The sequence below is a fragment of the Salmo trutta genome, chromosome 26 (assembly GCF_901001165.1).
Source record: "Salmo trutta chromosome 26, fSalTru1.1, whole genome shotgun sequence".
Classification (NCBI taxonomy): domain Eukaryota; kingdom Metazoa; phylum Chordata; class Actinopteri; order Salmoniformes; family Salmonidae; genus Salmo; species Salmo trutta.
In genome coordinates, this window is record NC_042982.1 from 36,620,224 (window position 1) to 36,637,140 (window position 16,917).

A 16,917-nucleotide genomic window follows, 5' to 3' on the forward strand; every position below is an offset into this window, starting at 1 on the left:
ACTCTAAACCAGTCTATTTAACAATCCCTCTCTGTCTCTGTCTCTGTCTCTGTCTCTGTCTCTGTCTCTGTCTCTGTCTCTGTCTCTGTCTCTGTCTCTGTCTCTGTCTCTGTCTCTCTCTCTCTCTCTCTCTCTCTCTCTCTCTCTCTCTGTCTCTGTGTCTCTGTCTCTGTCTCTGTGTCTCTGTCTCTGTCTCTCTCTCTCTCTCTCAGCTATGACCACACGTTTTAGTTGTACTCCTCTCTCTCTCTCCTCTGTCTCTCAGCTATGACCACACATTTGAGCTGTACTCTGACTCAGAGCGTGTCTATCTGTTTGGAACTGACGACCAAGACAGCCACAAGGAGTGGGTCAAATCCATCACCAAGGTAACCACACACTGACCCTTACCTAGGTAACCACGCATACTGACCGTCACCTCTGTCAGTGGTTCCCAATCTTTCTCTCCCCTTCAAATTAGTGGATTCTATTTCAGCCTCACCCATTGCTGACAGGTGTATGAAATCTAGCACACAGCCATGCAATCTCCACAGACAAACATTGGCAATAGAATGGCCTTACTGAAGAGCTCAGTGACTTTCAACGTGGCATCGTCATAGGATGCCAGTTTGACAAATGTCTGCCCTGCTAGAGCTGCCCTGGTCAACTGTAAGTGCTGTTATTGTGAATAGAAATGTCCAACAGCAACAACGTCTCAGAAGTGGTAGGCCACACAAGCTCACAGAACGGGATCGCTGAAGCGCGTAGCGAGTAGAAATTGTCTGTCCACGGTTGCAACACTCACTACCGAGTTCCAAACTGCCTCTGGATGCAATGTCAGCACAATTACTGTTCGTCGGGAGCTTCATGAAATGGGTTTCCATGGTCGAGCAGCCTGAGCAATACCAAGCTTCGGCTGGAGTGGTGTAAAGCTCGCCGCCATTGGACTCTGGAGCAGTGGAAACGCGTTCTCTGGAGTGATGAATCACGCTTCATCCTCTGGCAGTCCGTTGGACTAATCTGGGTTTGGCAGATGCCAAGAGAACGCTACCTGCCCGAATGCATAGTGCCAACTGTTAAGTTTGGTGGAGGAGGAGGATGATGGTTTGGGGCTGTTTTTCATGGTTCAAGCTAGGCCCCTTAGTTCCAGTGAAGGGAAATCTTAACGCTACAGTATACAATGACATTCTATAAGATTCTGTGCTTCCAACTTTGTGGCAACAGTTTGGGGAAGAGCTTTTCCAGTTTCAGCATGACAATGCCCCCATGCACAAAGTGAGGCCCATACAGAAACAGTTTGTCGCGATCGGTGTGGAAGAATTTGAGTAGCTTGCACAGAGCCCTGACCTCAACCGCATCGAACACATCTGGGGTGAATTGTAACACAGACTGCGAGCCAGGCCTAATCGCCTAACATCACTAATGCTCTGTGGCTGAATGGAAGCAAGTCCCTGCTGCAATATTCCAACATCTAGTGGAAAACCTTCCCAGCAGAGTGGAGGCTGTTATAGCAGCAAAGGGGGACCAACTCCATATTAATGCCCATGATTTTGGAATGAGATGTTGGATGACTTTTGGACATGTAGTGTAAATTTCTCAATTTATTTAGTGGTAATGACCTCCATCTGATCCATCCTGCAAATCATCTATTTTCTGTGACCAAAAGCATTTATATACACTGCTCAAAAAAATAAAGGGAACACTTAAACAACACAATGTAACTCCAAGTCAATCACACTTCTGTGAAATCAAACTGTCCACTTAGGAAGCAACACTGATTGATAATAAATGTCACATGCTGTTGTGCAAATGGAATAGACAACAGGTGGAAATTATAGGCAATTAGCAAGACACACCCAATAAAGGAGTGGTTCTGCAGGTGGTGACCACAGACCACTTCTCAGTTCCTATGCTTCCTGGCTGATGTTTTGGTCACTTTTGAATGCTGGCGGTGCTTTCACTCTAGTGGTAGCATGAGACGGAGTCTACAACCCACACAAGTGGCTCAGGTAGTGCAGCTCATCCAGGATGGCACATCAATGCGAGCTGTGGCAAGAAGGTTTGCTGTGTCTGTCAGCGTAGTGTCCAGAGCATGGAGGCGCTACCAGGAGACAGGCCAGTACATCAGGAGACGTGGAGGAGGCCGTAGGAGGGCAACAACCCAGCAGCAGGACCGCTACCTCCGCCTTTGTGCAAGGAGGAGTAGGAGCACTGCCAGAGCCCTGCAAAATGACCTCCAGCAGGCCACAAATGTGCATGTGTCTGCTCAAACGGTCAGAAACAGACTCCATGAGGGTGGTATGAGGGCCCGATGTCCACAGGTGGGGGTTGTGCTTACAGCCCAACACCGTGCAGGACGTTTGGCATTTGCCAGAGAACACCAAGATTGGCAAATTTGCCACTGGCGCCCTGTGCTCTTCACAGATGAAAGCAGGTTCACACTGAACACATGTGACAGACGTGACAGAGTCTGGAGACACCGTAGAGAACGTTCTGCTGCCTGCAACATCCTCCAGCATGACCGGTTTGGCGGTGGGTCAGTCATGGTGTGGGGTGGCATTTCTTTGGGGGGCCGCACAGCCCTCCATGTGCTCGCCAGAGGTAGCCTGACTGCCATTAGGTACCGAGATGAGATCCTCAGACCCCTTGTGAGACCATATGCTGGTGCGGTTGGCCCTGGGTTCCTCCTAATGCAAGACAATGCTAGACCTCATGTGGCTGGAGTGTGTCAGCAGTTCCTGCAAGAGGAAGGCATTGATGCTATGGACTGGCCCGCCCGTTCCCCAGACCTGAATCCAATTGAGCACATCTGGGACATCATGTCTCACTCTATCCACCAACGCCACGTTGCACCACAGACTGTCCAGGAGTTGGCGGATGCTTTAGTCCAGGTCTGGGAGGAGATCCCTCAGGAGACCATCCGCCACCTCATCAGGAGCATGCCCAGGCGTTGTAGGGAGGTCATACAGGCACGTGGAGGCCACACACACTACTGAGCCTCATTTTGACTTGTTTTAAGGACATTACATCAAAGTTGGATCAGCCTGTAGTGTGGTTTTCCACTTTAATTTTGAGTGTGACTCCAAATCCAGACCTCCATGGGTTGATAAATTGGATTTCCATTGATTTATTTTTGTGTGATTTTGTTGTCAGCACATTCAACTATGTAAAAGAAAAAAAGTATTTAATAAGATTATTTCATTCATTCAGATCTAGGATGTTATTTTAGTGTTCCCTTTATTTTTTTGAGCAGTATATTAAATAGGGTTTATCTGAAATATTGTCATAGTTCCTTACTCATGATACAAATGACTTTGCTCGTGATGTGCACCCGTCAAACGTTACAAATGTAACAACAGCCTGGAGCGCATTGGACTTGAAAAAAACATACTGATGTAACCATTTGCCATTTAATGTTTATCTGACCGTTCCCAAGTCAACATTCCATATGCATTCCACACGTTTATTAGTGAGTGTTCCCCAAAAAATGATCAAGATTTGGCAAAGTGTCATGGCACACCAGTGATTTGTTTTGCACACCGGTTGGGAACCATTGGCCTAGGTAACCACTCACATTGACCGTTCTCTGGGTCAGGGGCTCCCAAACGTTTTCGATCGGGGGGGGCTTGCAGCATTGGGGAACATCCTGCGCACCTCGCTGCGAACGCGACACGTCTATTTCTATGGGCATAATCACTGTTCATGACAAACTGTTCACACCCCTCTTGTTGGTGGAGAGAATTTTGCAGGTTTAAAGCTTATTTCCTGCAATTCGACACGTTTTGTCATGGGGTGCAAAGAAAATGTTGCCGTTTTTAAGCTCGTTTTCTTGCAATTCTATATATTTTGCCATGTCTAATGTATTTTCATGTGATTTTTGAGTAACAAAAAAAAATACAACAATAAATATGGGCAAAAAAAACGAAATAAAAACATTTTTAACGTTAGCTGACATGGGATCTATCACGTCCCACAACTGTCCCAGACTATGTTTGGAATATTTATTTATAGCACAGAATATAATAGGTTGACTTTTGTACGATGGGGGATAGTAGATTGACTTATTCTAGTGCTTTTGCTCTTCGTTAGGCCTACTCATCTTGTTGGCTGACGAGAAGTAAATGTGGACAGTTCTTCCAATATCTTCAATATACACCTCGGAATTGGATAATGACGTGCGCAGTTGCGTCCCCAATGTGTCTGTCTTCACTTGTAGCCTGTGAGAAAGACTGGATCACGTGACGGAGAGCCCTGTGACTGAGAGACGCTTCGTATTTCGCTGCACACTCAGGGAGAAGGGCACAACGCAGCACACTCAGGGAGAAGGGCACAACGCAGCACACTCAGGGAGAAGGGCACAACGCAGCACACTCAGGGAGAAGGGCACAACGCAGCACACTCAGGGAGAAGGGCACAACGCAGCACACTCAGGGAGAAGGGCACAACGCAGCACACTCAGGGAGAAGGGCACAACGCAGCACTCCGGGCAGCAAAAGGCATGGTTTTTTTAGGGTGCATTACGGCCACAAAGGGGATGCCGCTGTGAAATTCTAGGCATTATCAAGTGCTTGTCAAATTGTGAATGAGAGACTATTGGAGTGTGTACAGCCTGCGCAATAAACAAAGCAGAGCTCATGCCTTTCAAGTGACTTTTTTCAAATCATCATTACTCATCATGCAGCCTTACAATGTATTAAACATCACAACAGCCCAACGTTTGTAGAACAACTGAAGTTACATGAATAAATTGAACATATAGGAGGACCTGTTTCTTTGTTAAACGCTCAACACAACAGCTGCATGTGCACACTGCCTCAAATCATTTGGAGAAAATATCCTTTCTATTTTATTCAGCTTTGTTCAATTGTATTCTTCATACTATACAATAAAATAATACCACGGAATTATATGCAGATCTTGTCTGCTGAATGAACTAGTGTAGCCCACAGCCACATCAGGACCTGCTAAATGAACTAGTGTAGCCCACAGCCACATCAGGACCTGCTAAATGAACTAGTGTAGCCCACAGCCACATCAGGACCTGCTAAATGAACTAGTGTAGCCCACAGCCACATCAGGACCTTCTAAATGAACTAGTGTAGCCCACAGCCACATCAGGACCTGCTAAATGAACTAGTGTAGCCCACAGCCACATCAGGACCTGCTAAATGAACTAGTGTAGCCCACAGCCACATCAGGACCTGCTAAATGAACTAGTGTAGCCCACAGCCACATCAGGACCTTCTAAATGAACTAGTGTAGCCCACAGCCACATGGCATAGCCACATCAGGACCTGCTAAATGAACTAGTGTAGCCCACAGCCATATGGCATAGCCAGATCAGGACCTGCTAAATGAACTAGTGTAGCCCACAGCCACATCAGGACCTTCTAAATGAACGAGTGTAGCCCACAGCCACATCAGGACCTTCTAAATGAACTAGTGTAGCCCACAGCCACATCAGGACCTTCTAAATGAACTAGTGTAGCCCACAGCCACATCAGGACCTTCTAAATGAACTAGTGTAGCCCACAGCCACATCAGGACCTTCTAAATGAACTAGTGTAGCCCACAGCCACATCAGGACCTGCTAAATGAACTAGTGTAGCCCACAGCCACATCAGGACCTGCTAAATGAACTAGTGTAGCCCACAGCCACATCAGGACCTAACATAAGGACAACTCAGAGGATGCTATTCTGTTCTTCTGAAATAGACTACCTTTTCTTCCTATCATGCTTCTTTAGACCTGTCTAAAGTAAATAATGGAGTTATTGTGAAGGTGTAGACTATATTACATAGATTTATTAGACTTTTTAAAGGTGTAAATATATGGGTATTATGACAGCTTTTATGACATGGTTATGACCGTACCAAAAATTATTAGGCGGGCCGTCTATAAATGATCAAAACCAGATAATAAATAAAAGTATTTGGTCAGCCACCAATTGTGCAAGTTCTCCCACTTAAAAAGATGAGAGAGGCCTGTAATTTTCAGGTACACGTCAACTATGACAGACAAAATGAGAAAAAAAATATCCAGAAAATCACATTGTAGGATTTTTTATTAATTTATTTGCAAATTATGGTGGAAAATAAGTATTTGGTCACCTACAAACAAGCAAGATTTCTGGCTCTCACAGACCTGTAACTTCTTCTTTAAGAGGCTCCTCTGTCCTCCACTCATTACCTGTATTAATGGCACCTGTTTGAACTTGTTATCAGTATAAAAGACACCTGTCCACAACCTCAAACAGTCACACTCCCGTCCCTGGGCAAGAAAAGTTTGAAAACCCCTGACCTAGGTAACCGCTCACACCAACCGTTGCCCAGGTCAGCGTTTCCCAAATTCGGTCCTGAGCCCCCCCCCCCCCCCCCCGTGCACGTTTTTGTTATTTGCCCTAGCACTACACAGCTGATTCAAATAACCAAAGCTTGATGATGAGTTGGTTATTTGAATCAGCTGTATTGTGCTAGGGTAAAAACCAACAGTTACCCACTCACACTGACCATCGCCTAGGTAACCACTCACACTGACCATAACCTAGGTAACCACTCACACTGACCATCGCCTAGGCAACCACTCACACTGACCATCGCCTAGGTAACCACTCACACTGACCATCGCCTAGGTAACCACTCACACTGACCATCGCCTAGGCAACCACTCACACTGACCATCGCCTAGGCAACCACTCACACTGACCATCGCCTAGGTAACCACTCACACTGACCATCGCCTAGGTAACCACTCACACTGACCGACACCTAGGTAACCACTCACACTGACCATAACCTAGGTAACCACTCACACTGACCATAACCTAGGTAACCACTCACACTGACCATCGCCTAGGTAACCACTCACACTGACCATAACCTAGGTAACCACTCACACTGACCATAACCTAGGTAACCACTCACACTGACCATAACCTAGGTAACCACTCACACTGACCATAACCTAGGTAACCACTCACACTGACCATAACCTAGGTAACCACTCACACTGACCATAACCTAGGTAACCACTCACACTGACCATAACCTAGGTAACCACTCACACTGACCATAACCTAGGTAACCACTCACACTGACCATAACCTAGGTAACCACTCACACTGACCATAGCCTAGGTAACCACTCACACTGACCATAGCCTAGGTAACCACTCACACTGACCATAGCCTAGGTAACCACTCACACTGACCATTGCCTAGGTAACTACTCACACTGACCATAGCCTAGGTAACCACTCACACTGACCATTGCCTAGGTAACCACTCACACTGACCATAACCTAAGAAATCAAGGCTCAGCTGTGTGATGGGTCCTTAAACATATTTAACTCCCCCTCTTCTCCCCAGATGTTTATTCCGTCCAATGCAGAGGCTCTGTTGAGACTGAGCTTTGAGCGGATTGGCCGGCTGAAATACAAGGACGGCTTGAACCTACAGAGCCCTCGGGTTGGCTGGTTCGCGCTTGTTGGCTCCTCCCTCCATGCCTACCTGGAGGACAGTGAGGAAGAGGAGGAGATACACCTACGCAAACTACAGGAGCTCTGTGAGAACGCACACACATACACACGCACACACGCACACACACACACACATACACACTTCTTCTTCTATTCTCGTGGGGACCTAAAATGTATTTCCATTTAAATTCCTATTTTCCCTAACCTTAGCTCTAACCCTAAATCTGACCCCTAAACTTAGCTCTAACCCTAAATCTGACCCCTAACCTTAGTTCTAACCCTAAATCTGACCCCTAAGCTTAGTTCTAACCCTAAATCTGACCCCTAAGCTTAGTTCTAACCCTAAATCTGACCCCTAACCTTAGCTCTAACCCTAAATCTGACCCCTAACCTTAGCTCTAACCCTAAATCTGACCCCTACTTTAGCTCTAACCCTAAATCTGACTTCTAACCCTAAATCTGACCCCTAACCTTAGCTCTAACCCTAAATCTGACCCCTAACCTTAGCTCTAACCCTAAATCTGACCCCTAACCTTAGCTCTAACCCTAAATCTGACCCCTAACCTTAGCTCTAACCCTAAATCTGACCCCTACTTTAGCTCTAACCCTAAATCTGACTTCTAAATCTGACCCCTAACCTTAGCTCTAACCCTAAATCTGACCCCTAACCTTAGCTCTAACCCTAAATCTGACCCCTAACCTTAGCTCTAACCCTAAATCTGACCCCTACTTTAGCTCTAACCCTAAATCTGACTTCTAACCCTAAATCTGACCCCTAACCTTAGCTCTAACCCTAAATCTGACCCCTAACCTTAGCTCTAACCCTAAATCTGACCCCTAACCTTAGCTCTAACCCTAAATCTGACCCCTAACCTTAGCTCTAACCCTAAATCTGACCCCTAACCTTAGCTCTAACCCTAAATCTGACCCCTAACCTTAGCTCTAACCCTAAATCTGACCCCTAACCTTAGCTCTAACCCTAAATCTGACCCCTACTTTAGCTCTAACCCTAAATCTGACTTCTAAATCTGACCCCTAACCTTAGCTCTAACCCTAAATCTGACCCCTAACCTTAGCTCTAACCCTAAATCTGACCCCTAACCTTAGCTCTAACCCTAAATCTGACCCCTACTTTAGCTCTAACCCTAAATCTGACTTCTAACCCTAAATCTGACCCCTAACCTTAGCTCTAACCCTAAATCTGACCCCTAACCTTAGCTCTAACCCTAAATCTGACCCCTAACCTTAGCTCTAACCCTAAATCTGACCCCTAACCTTAGCTCTAACCCTAAATCTGACCCCTAAGCTTAAAATAGCCTTTGTCCTCATGGGGAAGTGGGAAGTGTCCCCACAAGGGAGAATTTTCCTTGGTTTACTATCCTTGTGGGGACATTTGCGGATTTCAAGTCCCCACGAGAATAGAAGAACAAGACCACACACACACACACACTGTTTGTACCCCCATTAAATGGTTCCAAATGTGTGTTTGTCCCAGCGATCCAGCAGGAGAATGAGGTGCTGGTTCTGGTGGAGAGAGGCAGGTGAGAGGATGATGCTGCCACATGGCCTCTGACTTTTTAACAACATTTAGGTTTACTTTCTTTTTGTTGTTTGTTCAGGGAAATGGAAGAGTTGAAACAGGACTGAATAGGTGTCAAAATGAGATGGTTTTAATGTGCTGACATTAGCGCTATTACAGTTGAAGTCAGAAGTTTACATACACTTAGGTTGGAGTCATTAAAACTAGTTTTTCAACCACTACACAAATTTCTTGTTAATAAACTATAGTTTTGACAAGTCGGTTAGGACATCTACTTTGTGCATAACACAAGTCATTTTTCCAACAATTGTTTACAGACATATTATTTCACTTATAATTCACTGTATCACAATTCCAGTGGGTCAGAAGTTTACATACACTAAGTTGACTGTGCCTTTAAACAGCTTTGAAAATTCCAGAAAATTATGTCATGGCTTTAGAAGCTTCTGATAGGCTAATTTACATAATTTCAGTCAATTGGAGGTGTACCTGTGGATGTATTTCAAGGCCTACCTTCAAACTCAGTGCCTCTTTGCTTGACATCATGGGAAAATCAAAAGAAATCAGCCAAGACCTCAGAAAAAGAATTGTAGACCTCCATAAGTCTGGTTCATCCTTGGGAGCAATTTCCAAACGCCTGAAAGTACCACGTTCATCTGTACAAACAATAGTACGCAAGTATAAACACCATGGGACCACGCAGCTGTCATACCGCTCAGGAAGGAGATGCGTTCTGTCTCCTAGAGATGAACGTACTTTGGTGCAAAAATTGCAAATCAATCCCAGAACAACAGCAAAAGACCTTGTGAAGATGCTGGAGGAAACGGGTACAAAAGTATCTACATCCACAGTAAAACGAGTCCTATATCGACATAACCTGAAAGGCCGCTCAGCAAGGAAGAAGCCATTGCTCCATAAAAAAAGCCAGACTACGGCTTGCAACTGCACATGGGGACAAAGATCGTACTTTTTGGAGAAATGTCCTCTGGTCTGATGAAACAAAAATAGAACTGTTTGGCCATAATGACCATCGTTATGTTTGGAGGAAAAAGGGGGAGGCTTGCAAGCCAAAAAACACCATCCCAAACGTGAAGTACGGGGGTGGCAGCATCATGTTGTGGGGGTGCTGTGCTGCAGGAGGGACTGGTGCACTTCACAAAACAGATGGTATCATGAGGCAGGAAAATGATGTGGTTATATTGAAGCAACATCTCAAGACATCAGTCAGGAAGTTAAAGCTTGGTCGCAAATGGGTCTTCCAAATGAAAAATGACCCCAAGCATACTTCCAAAGTTGTGGCAAAATGGCTTGAGGACAACAAAGTCAAGGTATTGGAGTGGCCATCACAAAGCCCTGACCTCAATCCTATAGATTAGGCAGAACTGAAAAAGCATGTGTGCGAGCAAGGAGGCCTACAAACCTGACTCAGTTATACCAGCTCTGTCAGGAGGAATGGGCCAAAGTTCACCCAACTTATTGTGGGAAGCTTGTGGAAGGCTACCCGAAACGTTAAGACCCACTTTTAAACAATTTAAAGGCAATGCTACCAAATACTAATTGAGTGTATGTAAACTTCTGACCCACTGGGAATGTGATGAAAGAAATAAAAGCTGAAATGAATCATTATCTCTACTATTATTCTGACATTTCACATTCTTAAAATAAAGTGGGGAGTCCTAACTGACCTAAGACGGGGAATTTTTACTAGAATTAAATGTCAGGAATTGTGAAACACTGAGTTTAAATGTTTTTGGCTAAGGTGTATGTACATTTCAGATTTCAACTGTATATTGACCCACTAAAGAGGTTTCATTCCTTCCTCTCCCTCCCTCTCATTCTCCCTATCTCCCTGTCCCACTCCCTCCCTCTCATTCTCCCTACCCCCCTACTTCCCTCCCTCCTCTCCAGGACTCTGTACATCGAGGGGGACAGGAAGCTTGACTTCCAGGGTTGGTGTGTGGGCATCCAGAAAGCAGCAGGCAGTGCAGGAGACTCTCTTAGTCAGCAGCAACTAACTGAGACTGACATCCCTGTTATAGTGGACCGCTGCATTGACTATATCACACAGTGCGGTAAGAGTGTGTAGTTGTGTGTGTGTGTAGCTGTGTGTGTTGCCTCGTGACTGTAATAGCGGGAGTTCTGGCTCACAGAGACCGAGAAGTAAAGGACAACAAATCAGCACTGTTCTCTCTCTCTCTCTCTCTCTGCCTCTGTCCGTCTCCCCCCCCCCCCCCCCTGGTCATGTGTTAACTTCTCCTTTCTCTTTCCCCCTGTAGTTTATTTCCTATTATGACTCACTGGTCTTACTGGAGATCAGGCTGTTCCTGTGGGGTTCTGGGTAGTTTCTCCTGTTTCGTGGTTGAAATGTTTGGCTGCGTTTCAAACTCAAAGTAGACAGCCCTCAGCCCTAAACCCTCAGCCCTTGAATGACGTTTTACATTGTCACATCCGAGTGTACCTTAAATGTGCCTTGCCAAAGCGAGTGAGAGTGATGATTGGAGAGGCAACGTCCTTGGTGGAAATCTTCAAGTTGAGCTTAAAAACAACTAACCTAAAGCTATTAAATGTACCTAGCAAGCTAACGTATCTAGCTAGCACTCCTGTCAGATGGCTAGCTACAGTTACCCATAGCTGGCTAGCAAGTTTTATAGTTTGATCATTTATTCCAATAAATTTCAGAATTCCAAAAATGTTTTATGTTTTATAGGCTCCTCACTACGAGACTAAGCCAATTTGTCAACACTAAAATCAATGTGTATATATTAGCACGCTAGCTTCATACTTTTTCTGACATGCCGAAAATGCAGCCTTTTACACCCCAGAGTTTAACATGTGAATACAGTTTGCATTGAATTGTGGGTCATATCAACCCCGGAAGTGACCAAAGTTCTTCACTCCCTCGAGCTAAATCTAGGGCCGAGGGGGCAACGTTTGTGAATTGGACCTCCGCTTAAGATGGCAATCAAACTGCATCCGGTTTCGACTGGGATTCTGCCCAGAGGGAAAGTAACGGCTGAGGGGGTAAAAATAACGTATTTGGACTGCAGTCTTACACCATGCCCAAACCCGACGCGCGCGCTTGCATCAGCGTGTGCAAATTGATTTTTGTCCTCCCACACCAAACGCCATAACGACATGCAGGTTGAAACATCAAAACAAACTTTGAACCAATTATATTAATTTGGGGACAGGTTGAAAAGCACTAAACATTTATGGAAATTTAGCTAGCTAGTTTTCTGTTGCTAGCTAATTTGTCCTGGGACATAAACGTTGAGTTGTTATTTTACCTGAAACGCACAAGGTCCTCTACTCCGACAATTAATCCACACATAAAACGGTCAACCAAATCATTTCTAGTCATCGCTCGTCCTTCCAGTCTTTTTCTTCTTTGGACTTTATATGGCAATGAGGAGATGGCACTTGGGTATATGCTTTTATAAACCAATGAGATGGGAGAGGCAGGACTTGCACCGCGTTCAGCGTCACAAATAGAACTGACTTCTATTTTAGCGCTTGGCAACGCAGATGCTCGTTGGCGCGCGTGAGCAGTGTGGGTGCAATGATTGAATAACATGCGAGCGGTGTGGTCAGCATGTTAGTCTCTTCCGTCTGCTGACTCTCTCCCTAATCCCTTCTGGGCTCTGATTGGCTGCTACTCTGACCTCTGAACTCTGACAGTTTTGGTTGGTCAGTAAAGAGAAGGGGGAGAATTGAAACACTGAAGCATGTCAGTATGTGTTGTGGATATTAGTGTGTGTCTGAGTTTTAATCTGTGTGTTTTAGGTCTGACGTCTGAGGGCATCTACCGTAAGAGCGGCGTGAACAGTCGCGTGGCGGCGCTGTGCGAGGCGTTTCGGCGTGATGCTCGTAGCGTGCGTCTGAAGGAGGAGGAGCACCAGGTGGACGACGTGTCTAACACACTGAAACGCTTCTTCAGAGAGTCTGGAGAGGGACTGTTCACCATACAGGCTGCTAGCGCATGGCTCAGCACACCTGGTGAGACCTGCACCCCTAACACCCTGCACCCTATACCCTGCACCCCTAACACCCTGCACCCCAACACCCTGCACCCCAACACCCTGCACCCCAACACCCTGCACCCTAACACCCTGCACCCCAACACCCTGCACCCCAACACCCTAACACCCTGCACCCTAACACCCTGCACCCCTAACACCCTGCACCCCTAACACCCTGCACCCCAACACCCTGCACCCCAACACCCTAACACCCTGCACCCTAACACCCTGCACCCTGTATCCTACACCTAATCCCAACAGCATGTATCCTACACCCTAACCCCTACACCCTATATCCTGCACCCTGTATCCTACACCCTAACCCCTACACCCTAAACCCAGCACCCTGTATCCTACACCCTTACCCCTACACCCTGTATCCTACACCCTAACCCCAACACCCTGTATCCTACACCCTAATCCCTTCACCATGTATCCTACACCCTAACCCCTACAACCTAACCCCAACAGCGTGTATCCTACACCCTAACCCTACACCCTGTATCCTACACCCTAACCCCTACACCCTAACCCTTACACCCTGTATCCTACACCCTAACCCCTACACCCTAACCCTTACACCATGTATCCTACACCCTAACCCTACACCCTAACCCCAACACTGTGTATCCTACACCCTAACCCCTACACCATGTATCCTACACCCTTACCCCTACACCGTGTATCCTACACCCTAACCCCTACACCCTAACCCCAACACCATGTATCCTACACCCTTACCCCTACACCATGTATCCTACACCCTAACCCCTACACCCTAACCCCAACACCATGTATCCTACACCCTAACCCTACACCCTGTATCCTACACCCTAACCCCTACACCCTGTATCCTACACCCTAACCCCAACACCATGTATCCTACACCCTAACCCCTACACCATGTATCCAACACCCTTACCCCTACTCCATGTATCCTACACCCTAACCCCTACACCCTAACCCCAACACCATGTATCCTACACCCTAACCCCAACACTGTGTATCCTACACCCTAACCCCTACACCATGTATCCTACACCCTTACCCCTACACCATGTATCCTACACCCTAACCCTACACCCTAACCCCAACACTGTGTATCCTACACCCTAACCCCTACACCATGTATCCTACACCCTTACCCCTACACCGTGTATCCTACACCCTAACCCCTACACCCTAACCCCAACACCATGTATCCTACACCCTTACCCCAACACCATGTATCCTACACCCTTACCCCTACACCATGTATCCTACACCCTAACCCCTACACCCTAACCCCAACACCATGTATCCTACACCCTAACCCTACACCCTGTATCCTACACCCTAACCCCTACACCCTGTATCCTACACCCTAACCCCAACACCATGTATCCTACACCCTAACCCCTACACCATGTATCCTACACCCTTACCCCTACTCCATGTATCCTACACCCTAACCCCTACACCCTAACCCCAACACCATGTATCCTACACCCTAACCCCAACACCATGTATCCTACACCCTAACCCCTACACCATGTATCCTACACCCTAACCCCAACACCATGTATCCTACACCCTAACCCCAACACCCTGTATCCTACACCCTAACCTCTACACCCTGTTTCCTACACCCTAACCCCAACACCATGTATCCTACACCCTAACCCCAACACCATGTATCCTACACCCTAACCCCTACACCCTGTATCCTACACCCTAACCCCTACACCCTGTATCCTACACCCTAACCCCAACACCATGTATCCTACACCCTAACCCCTACACCCTGTATCCTACACCCTAACCCCTACACCCTGTATCCTACACCCAACTCCAACACCATGTGTGTTGTCTGTCAGTGGTGCCAGAGGAGAGCAAGAAGATCTCTCAGTACCAGCTGCTGCTGAGCCGCCTGCCCAGAGTCAACAAGGCCACACTACGAGCCCTGGTCAACCACCTCTACTGGTGAGACACACACACACACACACACACACACCCCCCCTCCGCTCAGAGTGTAACGGTGTGTGTGTTGTCCACAGTGTGCAGCGGTTTGCAGAGCTGAACCAGATGAATCTCCATAACCTGGCTATAGTATTTGGCCCAACACTGTTCCAGAGCGACGGGAAGGACTACACAGCTGGACGCGTCGTAGAGGAACTCATAGAGCACTACACGGACGTCTTTGAGGTCAGAGACCCTGTTAGCACTGACCCCTGACCCCTAACCCCTGAACTCATAGAGCACTACACGGACGTCTTTGAGGTCAGAGACCCTGTTAACTCTAACCCCTGACCCCTAACCTCATAGAGCACTACACGGACGTCTTTGAGGTCAGAGACCCTGTTAGCTCTAACCCCTGACCTCATAGAGCACTACACAGATGTCTTTGAGGTCAGAGACCCTGTTAACTCTAACCCCTGACCCCTAACCTCATAGAGGCGGCAGGTAGCCTAGCGGTTAAGAGCATTGAACCTGTAACCAGAAGGCCGCTGGTTCGCATCTCAGTGCTAGAGATGTCATTACAGACCGTGTGTGGTAGGGGGGTGGCTACAGTGTGTGGTAGGGGGATGGCTGCATGTTTTGTAGGCGGATGGCTGCATGTTTGGTAGGCGGATAGCTGCATGTTTGGTAGGGGGATGGCTGCAGTGTGTGGTAGGGGGATGGCTGCAGTGTGTGGTAGGGGGATGGCTGCAGTGTGTGGTAGGGGGATGGCTGCAGTGTGTGGTAGGGGGATGGCTGCAGTGTTTGGTAGGGGGATGGCTGCATGTTTGGTAGGGGGATGGCTGCATGTTTGGTAGGGGGATGGCTGCAGTGTGTGGTAGGTGGATGGCTGCATGTTTGGTAGGCGGATGGCTGCATGTTTGGTAGGCGGATGGCTGCATGTTTGGTAGGCGGATGGCTGCAGTGTGTGGTAGGGGGATGGCTGCATGTTTGGTAGGGGGATGGCTGCATGTTTGGTAGGCGGATGGTTGCTTGTTTGGTAGGGGGATGGCTGCATGTTTGGTAGGGGGATGGCTGCATGTTTGGTAGGCGGATGGCTACAGTGTGGTAGGGGGATGGCTGCATGTTTGGTAGGCGGATGGCTACAGTGTGTGGTAGGGGGATGGCTGCATGTTTGATAGGCGGATGGCTGCATGTTTGGTAGGCGGATGGCTGCATGTTTGGTAGGGGCATGGCTACAGTGTGTGGTAGGCGGATGGCTGCATGTTTGGTAGGGGGATGGCTACAGTGTGTGGTAGGGGGATGGCTGCATGTTTGGTAGGGGGATGGCTGCATGTTTGGTAGGGGGATGGCTGCATGTGTGGTATGCGGATGGCTGCATGTGTGGTAGGCGGATGGCTGCATGTGTGGTAGGCGGATGGCTGCATGTGTGGTAGGGGGATGGCTGCATGTGTGGTAGGGGCATGGCTGCATGTAGGGGGATGGCTGCATGTTTGGTAGGGGCATGGCTGCATGTTTGGTAGGGGCATGGCTGCATGTTTGGTAGGGGGATGGCTGCATGTTTGGTAAAGGGATGGCTGCATGTTTGGTAGGGGGATGGCTGCATGTTTGGTAAGTGGATGGCTGCATGTTTGGTAGGGGGATGGCTGCATGTTTGGTAGGGGGATGGCTGCATGTTTGGTAGGGGGATGGCTGCATGTTTGGTAGGGGGATGGCTGCATGTTTGGTAGGGGGATGGCTGCATGTTTGGTAGGGGGATGGCTGCATGTTTGGTAAGTGGATGGCTGCATGTTTGGTAGGGGGATGGCTGCAGTGTGAGGTAGGGGATGGCTGCAGTGTGAGGTAGGGGGATGGCTGCAGTGTGAGGTAGGGGGATGGCTGCAGTGTGTGGTAGGGGGATGGCTGCAGTGTGTGGTAGGGGGATGGCTGCAGTGTGTGGTAGGGGGATGGCTGCAGTGTGTGGTA

The 16,917-nt window shown here is 47.7% G+C and overlaps 1 protein-coding gene across 4 annotated transcripts in view; it reads left to right on the forward strand.

Moving 5' to 3' along the window:
• LOC115163721 (arf-GAP with Rho-GAP domain, ANK repeat and PH domain-containing protein 1) overlaps window positions 1–16,917 on the forward strand; it is a gene marked incomplete at its 3' end in the record, with an annotated part of 106,523 nt that overhangs the window by 71,290 nt on the left and 18,316 nt on the right. For all 4 annotated transcript variants that reach the window (XM_029715860.1, XM_029715862.1, XM_029715861.1 and 1 more), the window contains 7 exon segments: window positions 266–368; window positions 7,346–7,541; window positions 8,951–8,996; window positions 10,904–11,067; window positions 12,779–12,991; window positions 14,871–14,976; window positions 15,051–15,198. In XM_029715860.1, the coding sequence (XP_029571720.1) occupies window positions 266–368; window positions 7,346–7,541; window positions 8,951–8,996; window positions 10,904–11,067; window positions 12,779–12,991; window positions 14,871–14,976; window positions 15,051–15,198 (976 nt within the window).